Source organism: Neofelis nebulosa, chromosome 12 (genome assembly GCF_028018385.1).
Source record: "Neofelis nebulosa isolate mNeoNeb1 chromosome 12, mNeoNeb1.pri, whole genome shotgun sequence".
Lineage (NCBI taxonomy): Eukaryota > Metazoa > Chordata > Mammalia > Carnivora > Felidae > Neofelis > Neofelis nebulosa.
In genome coordinates, this window is record NC_080793.1 from 20695355 (window position 1) to 20718005 (window position 22651).

At 51.6% G+C, this 22651-nt stretch overlaps 1 protein-coding gene across 5 annotated transcripts in view; it reads right to left on the bottom strand.

Moving 5' to 3' along the window:
• ZNF618 (zinc finger protein 618) overlaps positions 1–22651 on the bottom strand; it is a 180379-nt gene that overhangs the window by 57052 nt on the left and 100676 nt on the right. For all 5 annotated transcript variants that reach the window (XM_058694421.1, XM_058694420.1, XM_058694422.1 and 2 more), the window contains exons 2-3: positions 20649–20692; positions 3533–3792 (exon numbers count right to left, since the gene is read on the bottom strand). In XM_058694421.1, coding sequence (XP_058550404.1) covers positions 3533–3792; positions 20649–20692 — 304 coding nt within the window. The remainder of the gene's footprint in view (positions 1–3532; positions 3793–20648; positions 20693–22651) is intronic.

The following is a 22651-nucleotide window of genomic DNA, read 5'->3' on the forward strand; positions in this document are numbered from 1 at the left end:
TCCCAGGCCCTGCGACAGTACAGGCTCCAAAATGGCGGCTCCACTCCCGACTTGCGGGAGTGGCTTTATTCCTTTTTCTCTTTTTTACTCCTCTGACTTGTGGCTTTACTCCTTTTTCGTGAAGAGTTTGCCAAAAGCAGGTTACTTAGAAATGTCCCTGGATTCTAGGGAGGGAGGACTAGAAGGGGCCCCAGGGATAGGACAGATTGCCCTGTCCAGTCCTCAGATGAGAAAATGGAGACTCAAATTAGACGCTCAGTCAGAGCCCATGTCTTCTGACACCTCATCCAGTGCCAACCTTTTTCCCCACCCCATGTTTTTTCCTCTACACCACACTGGCTTATTTCTTAGGCTTTAAAAAAAGCAGAAACTATTACCACTCTTCCCCCTTGAAGTGGTACTTCAAAGAGGTACTCTTCCCCCTTGAAGAGTCACGCTAATACTACTGATAATAATAGCAAATCATTTACGAAGTACAATGCGGAGTGTTTTATGTACATCATCTTATTGAATCTTCACGGAACCCCAGGAATTTGCAATTGTGAGAACTGAGGCACAGAGAGGTCAAGTAGCCTGCCTGAGGTCCAACAGCTATGACATCAGAGAGCCCGGATTCACTTCCAGACTGAAGACCCAAGCTCATTCTCTCTGCACAATGCTGTCCTCCTCCACTGCCTCTTTTGATTTGCACACCCATGAGGTGGGCAGGACAGGGAGCATGCCTCACTGGATAGCAGAGGACACTAAGGCACAGCAAGGCCAAGGACCCTGCTGCTGAGCGACCGCTGAGTTGGAAATCACCATCAGAGGCTGGCACGAGGCCGTGGGGCCTCTTGCTGTGCAGGCAGCTGGCCCAGGGAGGACTCCTCCCAACACTTGCCTAGCATGGCTGCTATAGGCCTTCCCCACCAAATCCTGGCTGCTGGCTCCAGCCCAAGATTCAGAATCAACTACCCTTCACTGGCCATCTCCGGGTGAAGACACATACATATATCTCCTGGGCCCCATGAGTCTCAAAACACACACCCCAAAGTGAGGAAGGGCAAACCCTCTCTTGGGGTAGCTAACACTGGCCTTGGCTCTGGGAGAGTGAATACTGAGGGAAGAAGGACAGACATGGGCTCCTGATAAGCCCCTTCTTCCACTGGACACTGAGCTAAGTTACTCCTGCTCTTCACCAAATACTTCTGGTTCATTCCAATTCTGTCATGAGGGATGATGGCATTTCCCGGCCACCTGAGATGGGGAGGGGCCATGTGACTAATGAGGCCAATGACAGGGAGGGAACTTAACTTTTCTCCTTTCTGGGCTGTAGCAGGTAATAGCTAGTGTGAATCTCTCCAGAGCTTTCTCTCCCTCTGTCCCTTGGCTGGCAGCATTTCATACAATAGCTGCTTTTAGCCTGGGTCCAGAGCAGAGCCCCCAGATGACCCACAATAGGCACGTAATATGACTTAAGAAATAAACCTTTGTGGTTTTGAGCTACTAAGATCTCATCACTCTCAGGCTCATTTGTTGCGGAGGCATAACTTAGCCCCATCCTGACAGTTATGGCCCCAATGTCAATACTGCTCCCTAGAAGCCAGTCCCTACTAGGCATTGCGGGGTGGGAGCAGGGAGCACAGAGGCACGGGTCAGAAAAGTCCAGGGGCTCCTAGTCTCGTGGCAGAGGTAGGCACAGGCAAGGCCCCTCTAATTTAAAATAGATAATGGGAAAGCCTCCTGGGTGGCTCAGTGGGTTAAGCATCCGACGTGATCTCGGCTCAGGTCATGATGTCTTAGGTTTGTGGATTCGAGCTCCGCGTCAGGCTCTTCACTGACAGCACAGAGCCTGCTTGGCATTCTCTCTCCACCTCTCTCTCTCTCTCAAAATAAGTAAATAAACTTAAAAAAAAATTTTTTAAATAAATAACGGGAAGTACTCACGTGAGGGGTAGGGTATAAATGGAACTGTGATCAGAAGAGGTTAAAGAAAGCTTCTGGAAGGTGGCGGCACAGGAGCCGGCCTTCAAAGATGGGCTGGATTTGGGCATGTGGAAATGGACAAAGGCTTTCCAGGGAGAGGGAACAGTATGAGCAAAGGGCAAGAAATGCTGCATAAAGGCAGAGTGTGCTAGAACGAAAGGTCCAAAAAGATCATAAATAGGAAAGAGGGATCAGGTTACAGAGGATCTCGATACTATGGCCTTGACCTGACACAGCAGAGTGGGAAACCCCAAGTTTATTAGCAGGGAGTGACATGGTCACTGATTTGTTTTTGCCAAGGCCCCTGGCAGCCAGAGTAGAGGGCAGGTGAGGGCAGAAAGACACACAGGCATGGCTGTCAGTGGGATGCCTCAACGACCCAGATGGGGCTGACAGGGTCACAAGGAACCACAGAGAACAGCCGGGAAAGGGAACACGAGGTTGAGCCTCGGCAGCTGGGAAGAAAAGGCAACAGGACTTGAGCATAAACTTGGGGACACGCAACAGGGGAATCTCCGCACAAGGCCCTGTGTGCCAGACATGAGACGTGAGCCAGAAGTCAGGAGGAAGTGAGCCAGAGCTGGACCAGGAAAGACAGGCAGAGGGGAGGGGGGTGGCAGCGTCTAAGAACACACTGAGCACGGGAAACGTGGAGCAGCGCGGATGAGAAGGGAAGTCTGGGAACAGGCGAGACAAGTCCTCCATGGCAGGCGAGGCACTCGGACTTCACAGACCAGGGTTTGCAAACCTGTGGCCTCGGAGTGACTCCGACCCACAGACAGGTTTGTTTTGCTTGGCAGATTTCAAAAGTCAGATTAGTTGCCAACATTTAAAGCCAAAAGAATTCACATCAGATTTCTCACTTCTGGCGTGTGGCACGTCTACACTGAGCCCGTCTCCCACCCAGTTCCGGCGGCAGCTGAGGACCGAGCCCCTCTGTGTGTGTTTTGGGGGAGGCCTTGCGGGCATCTGGGTCTGTGAGCCCCGCCGGGTGCAGGTGGCCCTGAGGGGAATCCCCTGGCTCCCGCTGGAAAGTGAGGGGGGAGAGAGAATTTCTAAGAAACTCATTTCCACAGAGCTCCTCTGAACCGGACCCAGACCAGAAGAGGCAGGGGAAGGTGCCAGTCTGTCACGAGTCCGGTCCCGAGGGGGCCTGTTCCAAGCAGGACGTGCACTGGGAGCTGCTTGCAGGAGCCCGCGGTGAAGCCAAGGAGAAAATAAATGCAGACAGGCATTTAGGACAACGAGCGACGTGGCGGTGCTAGACCTACCTGGGGCACGGGAACCCCACGCCATGAGGGATTTGCCACACCTACAGAAAGTTCCGGGCACCTGACCCGAGCAAGTCTTAAAGCACGGATAGGGCTCTGGCATGTCAGGGAAGGAAAGAAGAGGTCCAGACTACAACTGTCCAAGCAGAGGCAGGTCTAAGGAACCTACGTCCTTCCCCAAGGGCAAAGCGGAGCCACCTACGGTTCTCTCAGCCACGGACAGGCAGGACTCTTCTCTCCAGGACTCTGACCCCACGCCCGGGTCCCGGCCCTGACCCTCACGGAGAGGCACTCACCGAGGGTCTGCTGGTTACGAACGCCACCGATCACCACGCAGATCTCGGCGGGCACGTCGCCTGGCCCGTCCTTGCTGACCACCTTCTTCTCCTCCTTGGCCTCCCCCTGCCAGATCACCTCCTGGATGTAGTCATCAGGTAGCTCTGTCTTCACCTTCACCTCCGTCATCGTTCCCTGCTCGGCACTCAGGGAGGCCTCGGCCGGCGCGGGCTCGGGCCCCTCCACCTTGGTGCTCTTCTGGCTGCGCTTCAAGCGCTCCCTGGGAAAGAAGAGAGTCTGTTCAGCGTGGACCCCGTGCCGGCCCCCAGACCTATCTGGGAGCCCACCAGCCCAGGGGGTTGCGAAATGTTTAGTGACAGACCCATTTCTCCGTGAATCTCACCTTGAAGCACCGGCACCCATGGCGGCCCCTAGGGGTCCTCCAGGGAACCCCAGGGCTCCGAGGAACACCGTTTGAAAATCACTGGGCTAGTATGGGTCCAACGCCACTCATTTTACAGATCTAAAGAGGTCTAAATGTGCCCAGTAACTCCTATAACTGGGGTTAGAAAAGACCTACGAGGGCAGCTACAGGTGGTTGAAATCAGTTCTTCTCCAGGTTTGATATGCACATCAATCAGCTGAGAATCTTGGTAAAATGCAAATTCTCGTTCAGCAGATCTGGGGTTTAACCTAAAACTCTGCTTTTCTTGCTTTCTTTCTCTCTCTCTCTTTCTTCTTTTCTTTTCTTTCTTTCTTTCTTTTCTTTTCTTTTCTTTTCTTTTCTTTTCTTTTCTTTTCTTTTCTTTCATGTTTATTTATTGTTGAGAGGGAGAGAAGAGCATGAGCAGGGGAGGGACGGAGAGAGAGAGAGAAAGAGAGAGAGAGAGAGAGAAACCCAAGCAGGCTCCGAGCTGACAGCAAAGAACCTGACACGGGGCTCAATCTCACAAACCGTGAGCCAGGCGTCCTGAGATTCTGCTTTTCTAACCAAGCGTGCAGCAAGGCCGATGCTGCTGGTCTTCGACCTGCACTTTGGACAGCAAGGGTTTAAGTGGCTTGATGGGTACAAAGTGCCCAGTGCTGTTCCCTTCCCTCCTTGGCGGAAGGGCTGAAGATTCATCCAAGCCCCTCCCTGTTCCATCTCACCGACGGGAGACTACAAGCCAAAAGCCTCATCAGACCTTACCATTCTGGCTTCCACGTGGCTCTGCAAATACCAGAAAATATTCTCAAGGTAATGGAGCTCAATATTGAGGTGGGCAGGGAGGGCACAGACCACCGAACCTCCTTTACGGGGGGGCACACTGTGGCCCAGAGCACAACTGGGACTTGCCCAGGGCCACACACAAGACAGGTGGCAGGCCAAGGCATGAAGCCTTGACATCTCTTGAACAGAGCGGTTCAACGTGACTCTCTGTGTTATCATAAGGGGGAGCCTTCTGGCAAGGGGATCATCACTATCACTCCCACCTCTGAGGTACTGAGGCCAAGGTGTGCCACACTGGGAGATCACATCACGTGCCAGCCCAGGGATGCCACCCTGTCACATCCAGCCCTCTCCACTGCTTCAGAGAAGCTTCTGGACTGAACTTGAAGGCCCACACCTGAAGCACACTCAGGCAAGCCCACTAGCATGCCAACCGAGCTTCGTGGAGGTGCCAGGCTGGGAGGCAGGGACCCGGGTTCTGACCCTGGATCTGAAGCGGGCTTGTTGTAGGACTTTGGACAAGATTTTTCTCTTCTCTGGGCTTCAGCAGCTCCATCTGTCACAGGAGCATGAGTTTTTGTCACATTCACTGTCCTTCCCAGCTCTGAACTTTCTCTCAGGTTGGTGACTGAGCAGAGAGGAGGAGGGTCCCAGCTAATGAGGAGGGGACAGCAAAAGGCCACTGGGGAGGTCCTAGTATGGACTGAACTGTGTCCCTGACCTGCCCAATTTGTATGGTGAAATCTTTTTTTTTTTTTTAAATGTTTATTTATTCTTGAGAAAGACAGAGAGAGAAAGAGAGAGCAGGGGAGGGGCAGAGAGAGAGAAACAGAATCTGAAGCGGGCTCCAGGCTCCGAGCTGTCAGCACAGAGCCCAATGTGGGGCTTGAACCCACGAACTGCGAGATCATGACCTGAGCCAAAGTCAGACACTTAAATGACTGAGCCACCCAGGCGCTCCTGTATGGTGAACTCTTAATCCCCAACACAACTACAGCTGGACACAGGGTCTTTAAGAGATAATTAAGGTTAATAAATAAAGTCACAGGGACCTAATCTGACAGAACAGGAAGACAAATCTCTGTCTCCCCACCACGTGACGACAGAGAGAAGGTGGCTGTCTGTAAGCCACGAAGAGGGTTCTCACCAGAACCCAACTGTGCTGGCACTGTGATCTCAGACTTCCACTCTTCATGACCGTGTGACAATATATTTCTGTTGTCCAAGCCACCCGGTCTGTGGTCTTCTGTAATGGCAGCTCGAGCTGACTACTGTTCAGGACTCAGATGGACCAAGCCAGAGTGAAGAGGTAGGCTGGGAGTGGCCCGGGTGACTCAGTCAGTTGGGCATCTGAGTCTTGATTTCAGTTCAAATCATGATCTCATGGTTTGTGTTCAAGCCCCGCATCGGGCTCCGCGCTGATGGCACAGAGCCTGCTTGGGATTCTCTGCCTCTCTCTGCTCGCTCTCTGTCTCTCTCAAAAATAAATGTTAGAAAAAAATGTCTTAAAAAAAGGCAGGCTTGTGGGGAACCAGCCAGGAGCCAGGGCTGTCCCGTCAGGCACCTCCTTGGTGTGTGACTTGAGCCACCAGCTGCCCAACCTCCATGCCCCAGTTTTCCCATCTGCAAAAATGGAGCTAACAGGATTGGCAGGCAGATTTCAATCAACTAACAAAACACTCAGCACAGTGGCTGGCCTGTAACAGCTATCAAGACATGGTCATCATTACTATTCTTAATAATGACGAACTGTTACGGCATCCTTAGCACTCAGTGGGCCCAGTGACACCTCCTCCCGGCGTGTGCCACATCAGGGCCACCATACACTCTTTGGGCTCTTACCCTTCTCTGCATCAGGAAACATAGATCGGGATGGTTCGATCGCCTCAGTGTTCATTTCTTTTACTTACTGAAGAAACACTGAAGTTGCTTTTTATGTGCCGGGACTGTTCTAATATACGGACTCTTTTCATCTCTTTCATCTCCGTTAACAAATGGTGAGGAAGTCCTGGGATTATCTCTGCTTTACAGATGAGGAAACAGCCTGTTTCCACATAAGTGATGTGGGGAGCCCCGTATCTGCTCAAAAGGTATTGTGAAGATCAACCACAAAAATGTAAATCCAGGACCTCATCTAGAGTGACTCATACAGCAGAGGTGATCATGCCCATGGGAACCGGTGACAGCTGCTGAAGTCGCTGCTCCCTGACAGAGACGGACCACGGGGATGCTAACCACCAATCCTGCTGGCTTACTGGGCACAGGGGTGGAGCTCGGGGACCCTGTCTGAACCCGAATGCCAGCCCGGCAAGAACAAAGCCCGCGGGTCTCAGGGGGGCTGCTAGGCAGGCTGGTAGCTGAGGACTCCCTCTGGCTTGGCCCTGGCTGGTCCTGAACCTGCCTGCACAAAGGGTTAAGCCCCAAGCACAGGGCAGATGTGTTCCCCAGGACAGCAAAGAGGCCCAGTGGAGATGAAGGGTCCAACCTGCTTGTGCTCCCCACAACTGAGGTCACAGAGAGGGAACAGAACAGACCCTCCCCCTGAAATACCCTCAACCCCCCTTCCTCACTGCCGACACCTGGAAGCTCAGCCTGAGGTCTATGAACGCTTGTCCACCCACCCAAACAGACTCAGTGTCCTTTTCTGCTCTCAGGGACCCCTGCCAGCATCAGGACGTCCTGGTGGGACGGAGGAGTTGCTGGAATCAGACAGGCTGGGCATTCACACGCCCTGTGACCTTGGGCTGGGCTCCCCCTCTGAACCTCAGTTTCCTTGTCTGTTAAAGAGGGACCATGATCCTTGCCAATGTGGGGGTGAGAGATGAGCCGGGGAGCTCTCTACTGGGGCCAAGTAGATTTCCACAGATGGCACCTGCCATGATGATGACATCACTGATTCATGAGGACATCCTCACCTCTGGGAGGCCTTTCTTACCAGCTGGAAGTGGAGTCAGACCCCCTTTCTGAACGCCCATCCGCCCCCACACAGGAGACTCTTACTCTGCGAGCTACATGAGCTATCCTGTCCCCCGAAAGGCACTCCCTTAAATGGGATATCCCCGAGCCCTGGAGGTACCAAGGACACTGGCAACTTCTCCCGGCTCCATGCTGTAGATTTACAAGCCCAAATGTTGCTTTTCTCGGGTGCTTTGCATTTAATTAGGTGTCCTAATAACAATGGAATCACCGAAGTACTTATATCACTTTGAATTAGTGGTGTAGCATCTTCTAACTTCTTTAAAAATTTTTTTTTCATATATCATTTTTTAAAATAGAGCTCATTATTTTAATTATATCCATTTAAATGTACAGTGGAGCCCTTGGATATTCTCAGCACGAATCATTAGGTATATTAGTGAAAAAGCACTCAGAATCTATCTACATGCTGACACTCCATAATCTATTCTATTTGTGTCGCTGTAAAATAGATTTATATATAGATAACTACAAAATAGTTGCTCAAGATATGCTATGAATTTTATATTTAACCTGAGTCACACTTCAACATAAAATCTAAAGTCAGGCACTAGAAGGATATTTCTCAGTAAGTATACACCGCTCATGCCAGAAGGCCAAGAGAGAAGCCAGAGCAAGTGGCCTCCTTGCCCCCTAAGAACGGTGACCCCTCATTAGAGCAATGGTTCCCAAAGTGTGTTCCTTGGAGGCTTAAGGGTTCCATAGCAATGGTCCAGAGGACTGAATGAGGCCTGAATGAAAAGAGTGGTGTTGAGTGGGCTCCAAGACCCCTACTCTCTCTTTGATTTTAGCCTGATGTACTACATATACATGCTTCTTTCTCTCTGTAGTGGGGTAAATGGTGCCCTCCCCCCCCCCGCCCCCCACCTAAGATATGCCCACATCTTAATCTCCAGAACCTATGAATGTGACCTGACTTGGAAAAAGCCTCTTTGCAGATGGATGTATTTAATTTTAGGACTTTAAGACGGGATCATTGTGAATTACCTTCGGTGGACCCTAAATGCAAGGACCAATGTCCTTGTAAGACAGACAGAAGAAGGGACAGTGCAGACAAGAGAAGGCAACATGACCACCAAGGCAGAGATTAGAGAAATGCAGCCACAGGTCGAGGAAGGCTACAGACACGAGAGCTGCAAGAGGCAAAGAACAGATTGTCCCCTGGAGCCTCCAAAAGTGTGAGAGAACAAGCTTCTGTTTTAAGCTCCCCAGCTTGTGGTAATTTGTTACAGCAGCCGCAGGAGACTAATACCCTCCCTGTGTTAGACTCTGAAGAACCCGCTCCACCGCAATTAAGTCTGCAAACCACCGCCCTCCACCACCCTCAGCCGCCTTCTGCTTCGTTCTTACTCATCCCCAGCGCCGCGTGCGGCCGGTCCTATGTGCCCGCAGAGCCTGCCTGGGAAAGTTTCAGAAACAAATCTCTTCCTCTGGGTTTTGCCAGATGGCTCTTCAAGTGCTTGGGCCCGCCCCACCCCATCTGGCATCCACAAGAGCCCTGCAGCCAGATGCAGACACTGAAGCACAGAACGAGGCCCAGCCCCGGCACCACCGCCCCGTGCGCAGCAGCAACTCAATCAACACTGTGAACGAAGGGCATGCGCGAGGTCACGCACCTTCCAGGGACCAGAAACAATTTTCCCGACTCCTATCCGGGTGCTGTTCCCACTAAACCCTGTATCAGTGGACCGGGGACCCAAAGGCCATGCCATTTCTGGCCATGTGGGAGGAGGAGTTTCAGATGACGTCATGTGCCCAGGAGTCAGACAACTTTGCTTGCAGGTATAATTTCCTCATCATTCCACCAAAAATGCTAATGCCTGAAGCTCTGCCAGGTCACGGTACTTACGAGGGATCCTCAGCACACCGGAGATCAGTCCTACCCCTGCCTGACTCGGTTTTTCCACCTGCATGACAAGGGACTTGGAATCTAAGGCAGCGGTAGAGGCTGGACCTCCACCCAGCAGGGTAAGTGTCTCCTCGCACAGGGCACAGGGCGGGGAGCAGAGAATCCGTGTGCCCTGAGGCTCTGCCTGAGGACCACCCACCTCCTGCAAAGGCTACTGCCTCTTCACTCTGGCACTTTAGCCACCGGAAACAATGTTAAGAGTGGTGGGGGAGGGGGGCGGATCTCTAATCAGTGTGTAAATAATGACTTAGTTAACTCCCTCTAGAATAAAACTTCATTAAAAGACTCCACTCATTAGGAATGAGGGTTAAGTAGCCTCAAGCTGAGCTTAAACACACTCTCCACAAATGCACAGGGTGTTAAAAGAATTAATGCACATCCAGCCATGACTTCAGGGTCAGCATTTACCCTGATGCACAGGCTGACCGGTGACCAAGTCCTCCTGCGCTACCCAAGTGCCCACCTACCGATGATCTAAGAGCAAAGGATTCTTCCTATTCGGGAGTCAGCAGGGCCCTCCTTGGCAATGCTTCCAAGTCCAATGAGGCTTCCGCCTCCCCCGTTCCACCAGGGCTGTTCTTCCCAAGGCCCCTGGTGACCTCCATGCTCCTAGAGCCTATGGTCCCTTCCCGTCCTCAGCGACCTCGTCCTCTGTCAGTAGCCCTCGACGAGCTCCTCCCCCTCTCCTCTGTCCAGCTCTTTGTTCCCTTTGGCTCTGTGCTCGCCTGGTGGGCCCCTCCTCTATCTTCTGCTAATTCCTCTTCACCAGCCCAACCCTTATATACTGACATGCCCCAAGGATCAGTTCTAGAACCTCTTCCATCTTTATCCACACGCACTCCCTAAAGTGATCTCATCCAGACTCATGTTTTTAAATATTAACAATGCGACGATGAATCCCGAATTCTGTCTCCAGCTTGGACTTCCCCCCAAACTCCAGACCTGCACACACAAAACTGCCTGCTGGACACCTCCTCCTGGATGCCCCACAGGGACCCATATTTAACAGGCCCCAACTGAGCTGTTGTAACATACCTCCCCCCAAGTCAAGACAACTATCCTTCTGACTCCCATCCCACTACAGCTTGCAGTCCACGATGCCACCGTCAAATAACTGCAGACTTCTCTATTTCAGTTACATCCCTCCAGCTTCTCGGGCCCCGGCTCTGGAACTAACCTCTGTTCCCTCTCTCTCACTGCGTACTAATGAATCTACTGGCAGATCCTGTCAACTCCCTCTTTAAGGTATGTCCAGAACCTGGCTACTCTTTCCCAGCACCTGACCACCCCCTGGTTCCAGCTGCCCTCCCCTGCCTCCTGTCTTGTTGCCATAACCACACACAACCACACCCCCATACCTCACAGCCGGTCTCCTGCTCCTATCCCTGCCCAACGCCCCGATGTCGACGTTCAACATAGCTGCCAAGGCGACCCTGTCCAAACAAGCCAGGTGATGTCACCTCTAGGCCCAAAACCCACTGTGGTTCCACATCTCAGCCAGAATAACAGCCAGAGCCCTCGTCGCAACCCTCAGGGCTCCCTGCGACATGCTCCAAGCGCCCACTGGCCTCATCTGCTAACACAACCCCCTTGCTGGCCACACCGGACTCCCTGCTCTTCTCTGAGCACGCGGGGCCTCCAGTTTTGTTGAGATATTGCTAACATAGAAGACATGAAAGTCTAAGGTGCACCAAGTGATGATCTGTACTGCAAAATGACACCTGCTCTTGAGGCTGCAGGGCCCAAGATGGGGCGCTGGGCTCTCCAGTGGCTGCTCTCTCTGACATCCATCAGGGAGCCTGCAGCCTCAGCCCTGTGGTTTCTGAGAGTGCCCCCTCTGCTTCTAAACGGCTCCTGCTCTGAATGTGCTCTCTGATTCCACGTGCTTGGGAGAGACCTCCAGGGGTAAAGGCTCTACCCCACTGCCATTTTGTATCCCCGTGCCCGGCTCCCAGCAGATGACAGCTAATGTCTGCTGAACGACACAAGCAGACAATCACCGGAGATAGATACGCCAGCGTGAAGGTGGAGGTGAGAACGGCAACGGTACCATAATGAGGGAGTGAGGACAAGGGCCCCTGTGGCGTACTGGGTGGCTGTGACATGCCAGGCATGGTGCTTCACACCGGATCCATGCACTGTCCCACTGATGCCAGGCATATCACAACGCCTGACAGGCTGGGTAGTTTTGCTTTAAGATAAGAAAACTGAGAATCAGAGAAACAGAGTGACTTTTTCATGGCCACACAGCTTCCTAGTGACAGAATGGGATTCAATCAGATCTGCCCAACTCTAACGCCTGGGCTTTGAATCACTTGGAGGACTTCTGTTTCTCTTCTCAAAAGAAGAGACGACTGGGGCGCCTGGGTGGCTCAGTCGGTTGAGCGGCCGACTTAGGCTCAGGTCACGATCTCGCGGTCCGTGAGTTCGAGCCCCGCGTCGGGCTCTGTGCTGACAGCTCAGAGCCTGGAGCCTGTTTCAGATTCTGTGTCTCCCTCTCTCTGACCCTCCCCTGTTCATGCTCTTTCTCTCTCTGTCTCAAAAATAAATAAACGTTAAAAAAAAAAAAATTAAAAAAAAAAGAAGAGACGACTAAAAACAACGACAACAAAACACCTGTTGAATGAATGAACAAATTAGCGACTGATGGACCAGAAATTCCAAGAGACGAGTACATCCCCTCATCTCCTACTGTATCCTCAGCATCCGGACAGACAGGGGCACATGCTAAGATGCTTCAAACAGCAACATAGAAACGCGATAAAATTAAGGAACGAGGAGTTCCACGTCTGCCACAGAGAAATGTGCTTGGGCTTTTTGTTCACTGTTGACCTCTAACTCTCCTTGAAGTCTTCCAAAATGGCTGCTGTTCAGATACGGCCTTTGGACACAGGGTCTCCTGCTTTCAGTGACGAGGACAGGAATCGTAACCAGGTTAGAGACTACGGCTTCCACCAGCCAGGAAGGACCAAGAGAGAGACCCCTAGAGCAAAACCCCAGTTTCCACAAACCCGGATAACGAGGCCCGTGTGTTTACTATTCCACCCGTGTTTCAAATCTTCACATCGCCCATGCCTTAATAACCCTCAGAATTATCTGCGCTTCCATTTGTCATGTATCACTGATATATTTTAATAAATAGTCAAGCAGAAAAGATTAGATTAATAGATTAAAACTATTAACCTATTAAACAACTCTTAACAGTCTAGAAATTCAAAATAACCTACAATGCATAAATACATCATTAGTTTGAGATAATTCGTAGGCACTTAATTTTCTTCAATGTATGTTGTCAGTCAGCCACAACGCTGGGTAATACTGCAGTTCCGAAAGACAGCATGAAGATTTAAATATTAAGAGTTAATTCCCTGGTTAATTTAAACCTAAAATAGAGAAAAGCAGGAGTCTTGAGCAATGCTGTCAAGTCACCAACTCCGACATTTAGCAGGATGGGGCCCTCCGGGGACAGCTGGGAACTTCTTTTACGGGTGTCATGGCACAGGGAAGGTTGGCCCAGGTCATTAAAAAGAATTATTGCTAACAGCATTTTAAAGAGACACGCTGCATTCCTCGTCCAATGGGTGTAGCGATGGTATAATTCGGAACCGTGAGCAAGGTGCACTGCTCTCCCAAGACTCACCTTTCTGAGTTTCTCTTCACCCAACTGTCGGGGACACTGCAGACTCAGGATTTCTTACTCGGACAGCATTCCCTCCGCTGGCAGGTGGGGAAGGGAGGGGGGGATCACAGCAGAGTCCCTGCCCGCAGTCCTGCAGAGACCCTCTGGGGCACCTGCGGGGTCCCATGCAGACCCCAGAGAGCAGCCGACTCAACCAGCGAAGACCGAGACGACTCCTAAGTTGGTCGTCACGCTGGCTGATGTGAGAACAGAGAAAAATTACACTCCCTCTGCCACCAATATGATTCCCTACTGAGGCTGAGACTTAGCTACTATCTCTCTTTCTCTCTGACGTCCAGCTCCTCCGGCCACTTTCCCCTTGGAATGAAAGGTAAAGAAGCTTCCCAGCAGGACCCCTCTGCTCCAACATCCTGCCCACACTGACAGCTGATGCCCGGAGCTGCCCTTCGGCCGCCAATGTGCCCCTAACGTGGTCCACGTCTTCCCAAGGTGTTCGGGGGTAATAAACTAGACGCTGAGCCGTTGCCAAGCTTTCTAACCTACTTACGCCCCGCTCTCCTCGCATGGAAGCTGGTGAAGTTAATGCGAACCACTAAGAGTTGTTTAGAAGATTCAAGGACAGAGATGTACGCGAGGCACCCAGCACAACACCTCACACATAGTGGGGCTCCATAAATGTTAGTTCTTTTCTCCCATCCTTACCAAGTACTTGCCAGACAAAAACGTGGAAAGTTTGGCCAAACTATGAAAAATATCAGCTCGTAGGCCAATGATGGAGTACTACCAACTGAATGCAGAGGGGCGATTTTTCAGCCCCAGGAAACAGAATAAGTGGTGGGCATGGCCACCCCCCTCCCCAGGCAGCAGCGATGAGGAGGGGGAGGAGGACACACTGCAGCCAAGTTCACTGCAGGATGCGAAGGCGGCAGTGAGCAGGAAGGTAGGTTTGGAGCATAAGGGCATTCTTAAGCATCACGCTTTGCATGGAAAGCTGGAGGAAGCACAAGCTGAGGGTGAGAATCTTTCTGTTCCCTTAGCAGAGCCAGACAAACGGTGAGGCTGTGGAAATTTCCTGAGCTGTTTTCTCAGATCGAGGGCCTTTGACATCAAGGGGCTCAAGAAGCAACCGGGTTGGATGATCCAAGTTACCCTTCTCAAGATGGCGCCTCTTCAGGACGAGGCGAGACTTCTGAATGCCCTGAACGGGTCAGGTCGGTGCAGGGGTGCCACTTGCTGAATCTGTTCAGACTCCTTCTGGGTGCGTGCACTGAAAACTCCTGGGTGCGTGCACTGAGCACAGGGCTCCCTAGGGACCCCAGTCACCTCCCTCTGCTCGACCACCGCAAGCCATTTAGCAAAAATGATTCACCGCTTTCGATGTGCATTAGTTTGCATTTCTGTGGCTGTCTCCAGAGGGCAACCTAAGGACATGCCTGAATTTTCCGGAATCTGCCCTATCTGCAGAGCCTAGGTTTAACAGTAACTGATCAGGCAGACAGGAAGCCCTGCCCACCAAAAAAGCACTGGCCTCGTGGAATGGGTACAGGGTCCCCAGAGTCAGCCTGCAATTTTATGGCATTTTGTGGCCCGACTTCGCCCCAAGTTTAGTATGGTGAGCATACACATTTCTGGAAACCAAATCCGAGCTCCAGTAACTGCACCATAAGCCTAGAATCAAGATAAAGATGTGCCCTGGCTAAAATATACCCAGCATGCTCCAATAATCCATTCTGCTAATATCGTACTGGTCAGGGACCACCATCGGGGCCAACTGCTACTGTGAGTTTTTTGTACAAATGAAGTTAATTTGTTCAGGGATACTTTGATTTTACTGCTGAAAACCAAAATGCGAAACAACAAGAAGGTATTCTTTAAAAAGTAATAATAATAATAATAATAATAATAATAATTATGCGGCTGCACACACGTGGTGATCCGATTAAGTAATGGTCCACCAGTGAGAAAGCCTGGCCTGAAGGACCGAGACTCAGCAACGTCCAAAGCTATTTTACGACGTGTGTGACCCTGGACAAGCCTATTCCTCAAGTCCCTCTGAGGAGGAGGGACAGTATCACTACCTCAGAGGGGAGGACCAAAGGAGATCTGTGCGTGACTGGATGGGGGTCAGCCCTTGACAAATATGAGCTCCACCCCAACCCTCGTCCCTGACACCAGTCCTCTCTCCAGGGTCCAGACTCAACAAGAAATCAATCGCCATCCCACTGTCATCTCCTCCTAGGAAGGGAATCCAGCACGGTGGTGATAAAAATAAACGTTTCCTGAACACCTACTATGGGCCAGGCATTGTGCTAGGCGTATGCATATTACTATTTCACTGACAACACTATGAGGGAAGGTCTAATATAATTCCCATTTTCCAGATGAGGAAACTGGAGATTGTGTAACTAGCCCAAGGTCACACAACCAGGCAGTGGGTAGCCCCGGGACCTGGACCCAGGCAGTCTGGGCTCCTCAACACGGTGCTAATGAGCTGCTTGGCCCTCAGCGGGGCTAGAGAGAAGGTGAGGAAGTGACCTGGCAGAACAGCCATGGAGAAGTGTGCATTATTTGGATTCAGAACTCACACAATGCTTTGCTGAACTGGATTCCTCGGGCCTGAGAAGATACAGCCTTTGGAAACTCACTTCCAAGGCTACTTTAAGGTCCTGCCTGTCCTGAACTCTTGGCGACACCTCTTTAATCCTGCCTCTTGCTGTTTATTCACCTTCTGGCAGCCAGAATGATCCTTTTAAAACCGAATCATATCATACCATCCCTCTGCTCAAACTCTCCAGTGGCTCCCAACACCTCACGTAGGGTAATGGCCAAAGTCCTGATGATAGCCTCCAAAGCGCTATCTGCCATATCAGCTTCCTTGCTCCTGCTCCAACACAATCTACACACCACTGCCCCAGGGCCTTTGCACCTGTTGTTCTCTCTGCCTGAATGTGTTTCTCCCCAATGACTGCTTGGTTCAGTCCCTCATTTTCTTCAGATCCTTTCAAATGTCACCTTCTGGTGATGCAATACTCCTTCTGGCTCTCCCAATCCCCATTCTGCTTCTCTCTCACTCCCATCACTGTTTAGCCTATGACATACCACACATTGTATGTATTGATTACATCGCCTCCACTCTCACTAGAAAACGAGCTCCACAAGGCCAGGGATTTCTGTTTTGTTCACCACTGTATTTCCAGCACCCAGATCAGATCCTGGCCCTTTGTAGGCGCTAAGTATTTGTGGAATGAATGCATGAGATTTGGTCTTATCACCAACCCCCCACTCCCGACCAAATCTCTCTGTTTACAAGATCCTGATTGCTTGTTAGGCAACCGGTCTACACAGCAAGGCAATGAGTCCCTTAACCTCTTCTATCCTTGGTTTCCTTATCTGAAAATGAGACAGTTACTCCAGATTATCTATAGAGCCCTATCAGCTCTAAAAACCTTCAACTGACAAAAAAGGCATAATTCTTCATTACAGCAACCCTGTAGCTACGTTTACTTGGTTACAAAAACTGCATTTCCTTTAGAATTTTCCACAGTTAAGGCCCCACAGTCCCCACGCCTCTCAGAATAAGTGAAGTCTGGCTACATTTGTGCTATGTGGTTTGTAACCTGCACACCAAGTCAGCACTGACCTCAAGTGCAGGGATCACCGGTCCTGTAAAATCGACCCAGGTTGGGTTACAGAGAAGTAAACCAAACCACATTCGGCTGTTTCTTAGGATCAGAAACACCACCTCTCCTTGTCCCCCTCAATTTAACACTAATTCCTTAGCAGTCCGTGCTGTTGGTTTTGGGGTTTAGCCAGAGGCCCTCTGGAGAAGTAACAAAATGAGGCGTTCTGGGCCAAAAGACAGGCGCTGGGAAGAAAGCAGGCCTTGGCATAATAACCAAGTGCGCCGGGACCTGGCCGGGAGCTGGGGGAGGAGGCCCGTGTCAGAGGGCTGGGGCTCCTTCTAGGTCATTCCTGGCCAGGGTGGCATAGCCTAACTCTGACTTCGGGGAGCCTTGGGCCTTTGTTTCTCCATCTGAAACAGGGACTAAACGTGTCTAATGCTCTGCAAAGTGCCGACGTGTCTAAACCTCACCTGGCCGATCTAACCCAAGGCCAGGGTCAAATTCGCAAGTGGCCTCAGCTAAGGCCTGCATTAATATTCTCCTGATATTTAACGCATAATTCACTTCTCAGACCGAATGCTGGGTCACTATACAACAACACTGTTTGGGTCTCTCAAAGATGCTCTGTTAGCTTTAATTATAAAATCAATATAAACTCACTGGTTGAGCTCCTTCAAAGTCCCTGGCTTCTTGACAAGCACCTAGCCGATGGCACAGCCCCCAGCCCCTAACAGGCTCCTCTAACATCTGTTAACTGACCACTTCATCCTCAGAAGTGGGAGGGAACAGTGGTTAAGTGTACCCATCAGAGAAGTGAGACCTGAGTGGGCATCCCGGCTCTACTGTTCACTTCCAACTGGGCAGCCTGAGGCCCGTTAAGCGCTCCATGCCTCAGTTTCCTCTTCTGTAAAGTGGAGATAATAAGAGTACCTCCTTCATAGGGTTATTATAAAGATTACATCAGTTAACAATAAACTAATATATGTGAATCACTTAGCTCAGAGCCTGACACAGAAGTGCTGAATGAATGCTAGTTGTTACCACTAGAAATTTCTTCTTTAAGTCACACATGACCCTAAGACTTGAGCTGGCCCTTCCTGATGCATATTCTGGCACTGTGGGGATACCACGGCGCTCTGTCACAGAGTATGTGCAAGCCCAGGCTACTGAGGCCGGGCAAACTGATGGTACACGTGCCATCCCCCCCTCCCCTGACCAGGCCAGGTACCTCTTCTCCCTCTGACGGCAGCCTGAGGCTGGTAAGACTCAATTCAGAACTTCAGGCAGCCACTGCTGCTATGGGGAAACCTGCTTGTGGCCTTCTGACCTGGTGTGGGAGAAACTCACGCATCGCAAAGTGAGGGCAAGAACTACACCTGCATGAAAGTCCTGAAAAACAGACGGAGGCTCGTCCTCTGTCCACACTCAAGAGTCTGCTGGATGACTACTTTAGCATTGAATCCGTCTGAGTTCTAACACACGGCACTGGGCCTAGCAGAACAGCTGCTCAATAAACATGGGGGTCAGTGGGAGAGGCTGGCCAGACCCTCACTCCAGCACAGCACTCTTGAGTGGGGAAAGCACCCTGCTTTAGCAGGTTCGAGGCCTGACATCACTTATTCATCACAAGACCCTGAGCAGGGCCGTCCCTCCCCAAGTGTCCAGGGAGAGGGTGGGACTGGACAAGCTCCGAGGCCCCTTCCAGTCGTGACAATCCGATCCAGGAAGCACTTCCAGGCACCCCCAGTCTAGGGACTGCCGCCGCCCCATGTACTGCTCTTACACGAAATCCCACGACCAGGGGCCCAGCAGCCAAACACAAGGCGCTGGGCAGCTGCCAGCCACAGGTGTCACTGCCAGCGTTCACAGGCCTGAGCCTGGTGGTCTACCCCCCACCCCCACATCATCCCCACATCTCCCATCTCATTCAGGATATCCGTCCCCCAAACACTGAGTGCCTGCTAGGGGTTTCTGCCTATGGATCTGGTACCCTAAGGGGAGAGGCAGAGAAAATTACACAAATACGTGGGATAAATACAGAGCATGAACAGCCTACGAGGGACACAGGCCACAGGCCACAGGCCCTTGAAGGAGAGGTGCAGGGAAGGTTTCTCCCAGGGGAGGATGGAGTCAAGACGTGAAGGAAGATCAGAGAAAAGTACATTCCAGCCAAAGGGAACAGCAGCTGGAAAGGCTCTCAGGCAAGAGTCAGGTGAGGCCAGGGGTTGGCAAACCACAGACTGGGTATTTATGGATCACCTATGGTGCTTTCACAGGCACTGATGTGGCAGAGAAGTTGCCAGAGAGACCTATGGCCTTCAAACTGTAAAAATATTTACTATCTGGCCCTTTACAGGTAAAGCTGGTCGACCCCTGGTTTAGGGGGGTAGATAAACTGAGAGGAGGTCAGGGGGAGCAAGGCGGAGCCGGACACATGAGGAGACCGGGGAAGCGGCTGGGAGCCGGGCCGTGCTGGGTGGTGTGGGTCACGGTGACCTCTGGCCCGGTATCTCTGCCTCCATTCTAGCCGCCTCCAATCCACCCTGCACACGGTTGCTGGGGTGATCTTCCCAAACCACAGAGCCAAACATGTGACTCTTTCTCAAAGAGCAATGGCTCCCCGTCGTTTCCCGAAGCGCGTTCCAAGGAACACTTGCTCCAAGCCAAACTTTCAATAAAAGGGTTCCACAGTTAAACAACTTGGAAGTAATACGGAATTCTCATCCCAGATGTTGTCAGGCGCACGCGTGAGCAGGTGAGAGACTGAAAAGGACCCACAGCAAAGAAATCTGTTGCCTCTGTTGAACCCACTGTCCTTCACACTCACTTGGCCACAGACCCTCTCTTTTCTACAAAAATCTCTTAACATTCTAAAGAACGAGTTGTGGACTAAAAGGAAAGTTCCTCTGCCTGGCGTTCATACTCTGACCCCAACTCCAGTAGGTAATCCTAGAGCCCGGTCCACATCTGGTGTGTGTGGCTTGGAGAGCCAACTCTCGTCTGTCCCTTGCCTTCCTCCTATCTCCAGTGGCCCCCGTAAAGGTCATTTGGCCACTCCAGCTCCGCCCTCCCTGAGGGAACACGGTGACAGCAGAAACAGCGCTGACATGTACCAAGTGCCTGCCTGTGCCACCACCAGAGGCAGACATCTGCAGCATGGGCCTATCCAGCATCTCTTCCCGCCTTCTTCGAGAATGACCGCCCAGCTTTCCTTGAGGGACCCCCCCCTCCCCCCCCCTCCCCCCCGTCCAAACTCCTGCCAGCTCCCAGGGTGAGGACACAGCCCTGGTCTGGCTACACAGAGTATCCCCTCCCCCTGCTGTTGTTGGGGTGGGGGGGGCTGGTTCAGGGAGACGAGCACAGGACTCAAGCTGGGCCACGAGTTCCAGACTAGGATGGGATGGGCAGACTGCTCTGGAGGTCACTGCACGGCAGCCGAGATGGGATTCGAGCCCGGTCCTCTGCCCAGTCTTGTGCTTCACCATAATTCCCCCAGCTCGAGCGCCCAAAGGCCAGTTCAGAACCCAGTCATCCTTGGTCCATTCGTGGCTGCTCAGAGAGGGTACCAGGGGCTGGAGCGGTGGGGCTCGGAAGTGCTGACCACGACCGCACATCCTCCGGGGAAGTATGGATACTTCTCAGCCAAGGGAGCTGGCCTGGAACACCCACCCCCTTTCAGGGGAAGGGAAGGACCAGAGAGAGGTGGCTGTCAGCTGTGAAGGGGGGGGGGGGGGCGGGCGGGCAGGGAAGGGGACAGCCATGCGCAAGGGGAGCGTACCTGCTCGCCGTGCTTTTCCTTCCAGCTGCACTGGCTCCGTCAGCCTGCAAAAGAAACCCAAAACACCTCCATCAGCCATGGGGGAAAACCACAGACTCTACCCACTGATGCCCCACCAAGCTCCCCCTCGACACCCGCCTCCAGACAGAAGGGAGAGCTAGCACAAACCCCTGCTCCATTCTTCCAGGTGGGGAAAATCTGCCCCTAGTGGTAAGAGGGAGTCAGACCACCCACCCCACCCCCCCCGCCCCCTCCCCCGGAATTTGCTTGGCCCTTTAAATCCAGAGGAGCACCCATTGCCAACACAAACCCAGCAACCACAGGGCCCTGGGGACTCAGTGAAAAGTAAGTAACCAGCTAAATCTGAGATTGAATTGCACCATTTTTATTTTCATCTGGGATTTCCAATAAAACAGTAGCCGCAGATTTATTCCTACCAACCGGAGGGGGAAAATCCTATTATGTTAAAATATTCTGTCCCCCAACCCTCCTAGCAGGGAGAGACAAGAGAGTACTGGTTCTTAATCTCTTTTTATTTGGGGGTGGGGGTGGGGTAGGGGTGGACAGGGAGATAAGGCTGACCAAATGAAAATTTCAGAAATCATAAAGTTCTGGTTCAGATGGAGAGACCCAGAGCCTGAGCCAGGAGGGAGCTGCCTGAAGTCTCATGAGGACTGAATGACCAATACCTGGGGTTCCTGACCACTAGGCTGGTACTGGGGGGACCTCTATGCAGAAGCTGAAGTAGGCTGCAGATATGGGAAGGACGCACTGGTCGAAGATGCGTTTTCCTGGCTTTGTCAAAGCATTTACAATAATAGTAATCACACTTAGAATAATGCGGGTTCAAAACTCTGGCACACATGTGTTTCCAAATTCAGAATCCTTCCAAGTTTAGAAAGGTAATGTAGCGCATGTGTTCTGTATTTTGAAACACCCTGGCAAGGTCTGGGGAGACACCCCACCCCCCGACCCTGACTCAAGCACACAGTGATGCTTCCAGAGTGAAACGTATGCGGTCAGCCCTACAGAAGCTCAGTGAAGACGGAATGAGTCTCTTCTCCCTCCAGGCCAACTTGTGCCACCTCACCAATTACAAAACATCTTTCTGCTTTCAAGGTTTTTGAATTTCAGGATTGTGGACCTAAAAGAAAGACAACAGCAGCCACCTTTGGATGAGCGCGCTTACAAGAAGATGCAAACCGGCAAAACCAGATGGTGGACTTCAATGCGGTCAGTATGTAAAAACACCAAGGATTTCACCCAAAGAAGGCCGGATTTCAGCATGTGAAAGCAGCACTCAGGCTCACATGACCACAGCCAGCTAGAGCTGCCATACCTCGTTTTCCACAGTGCCCGCTGCTCCGTCTTGCCTTACGCTCGGCCCTCCAGCCTGGCCCCCAGGGGTGTCCAGACTCCCTCCCCCAGCTAACTTCCCATCAGGCGCCAGTGTCGGCACATTTAATGCTTCTTATTCAGTCCTCCTGATGGGTCGGTCCCCCAACATACATACACAATATCCCCATTTTACAAGTGAGGCAACAAGAGTCCAAGAATGTAAGTCATTTATCCAACATCCCACAGCTACAAGCCTAGGTCTGGGTCACTCCGGTGCCCTCTTCGCTCAGCTCTGGGATATTTTATCTCCCGCCAACATTCAGAAGAGGAGCCAATCGGGAAATGAAGGAAACCCACACAGCCCCCACTGCCCCGACCGGGGAAATGCAAAGATGAAGGACAAGTAAGGAGGTAGAAACGTGAGGCTTGGGAGGGAGAAATTAATGGGATGCTGGTGTATTACTTCAGTGGAAGAAACAAGAAAGCGGAAAATGGTTTGCATATTATTTCACTGGGAGCAAAAGAATGGGATCAATTACAGCCTCTTTCCGACATCTTGCATTCCCCAAAACTTCTATGGAAAGTGAATGGGAAGAACTTGTTTTAATCTTCATATCCTAAGAGGCAGAAGTGGTAAAGGGTGGAAATTCTGCCCCAGAGAGCTT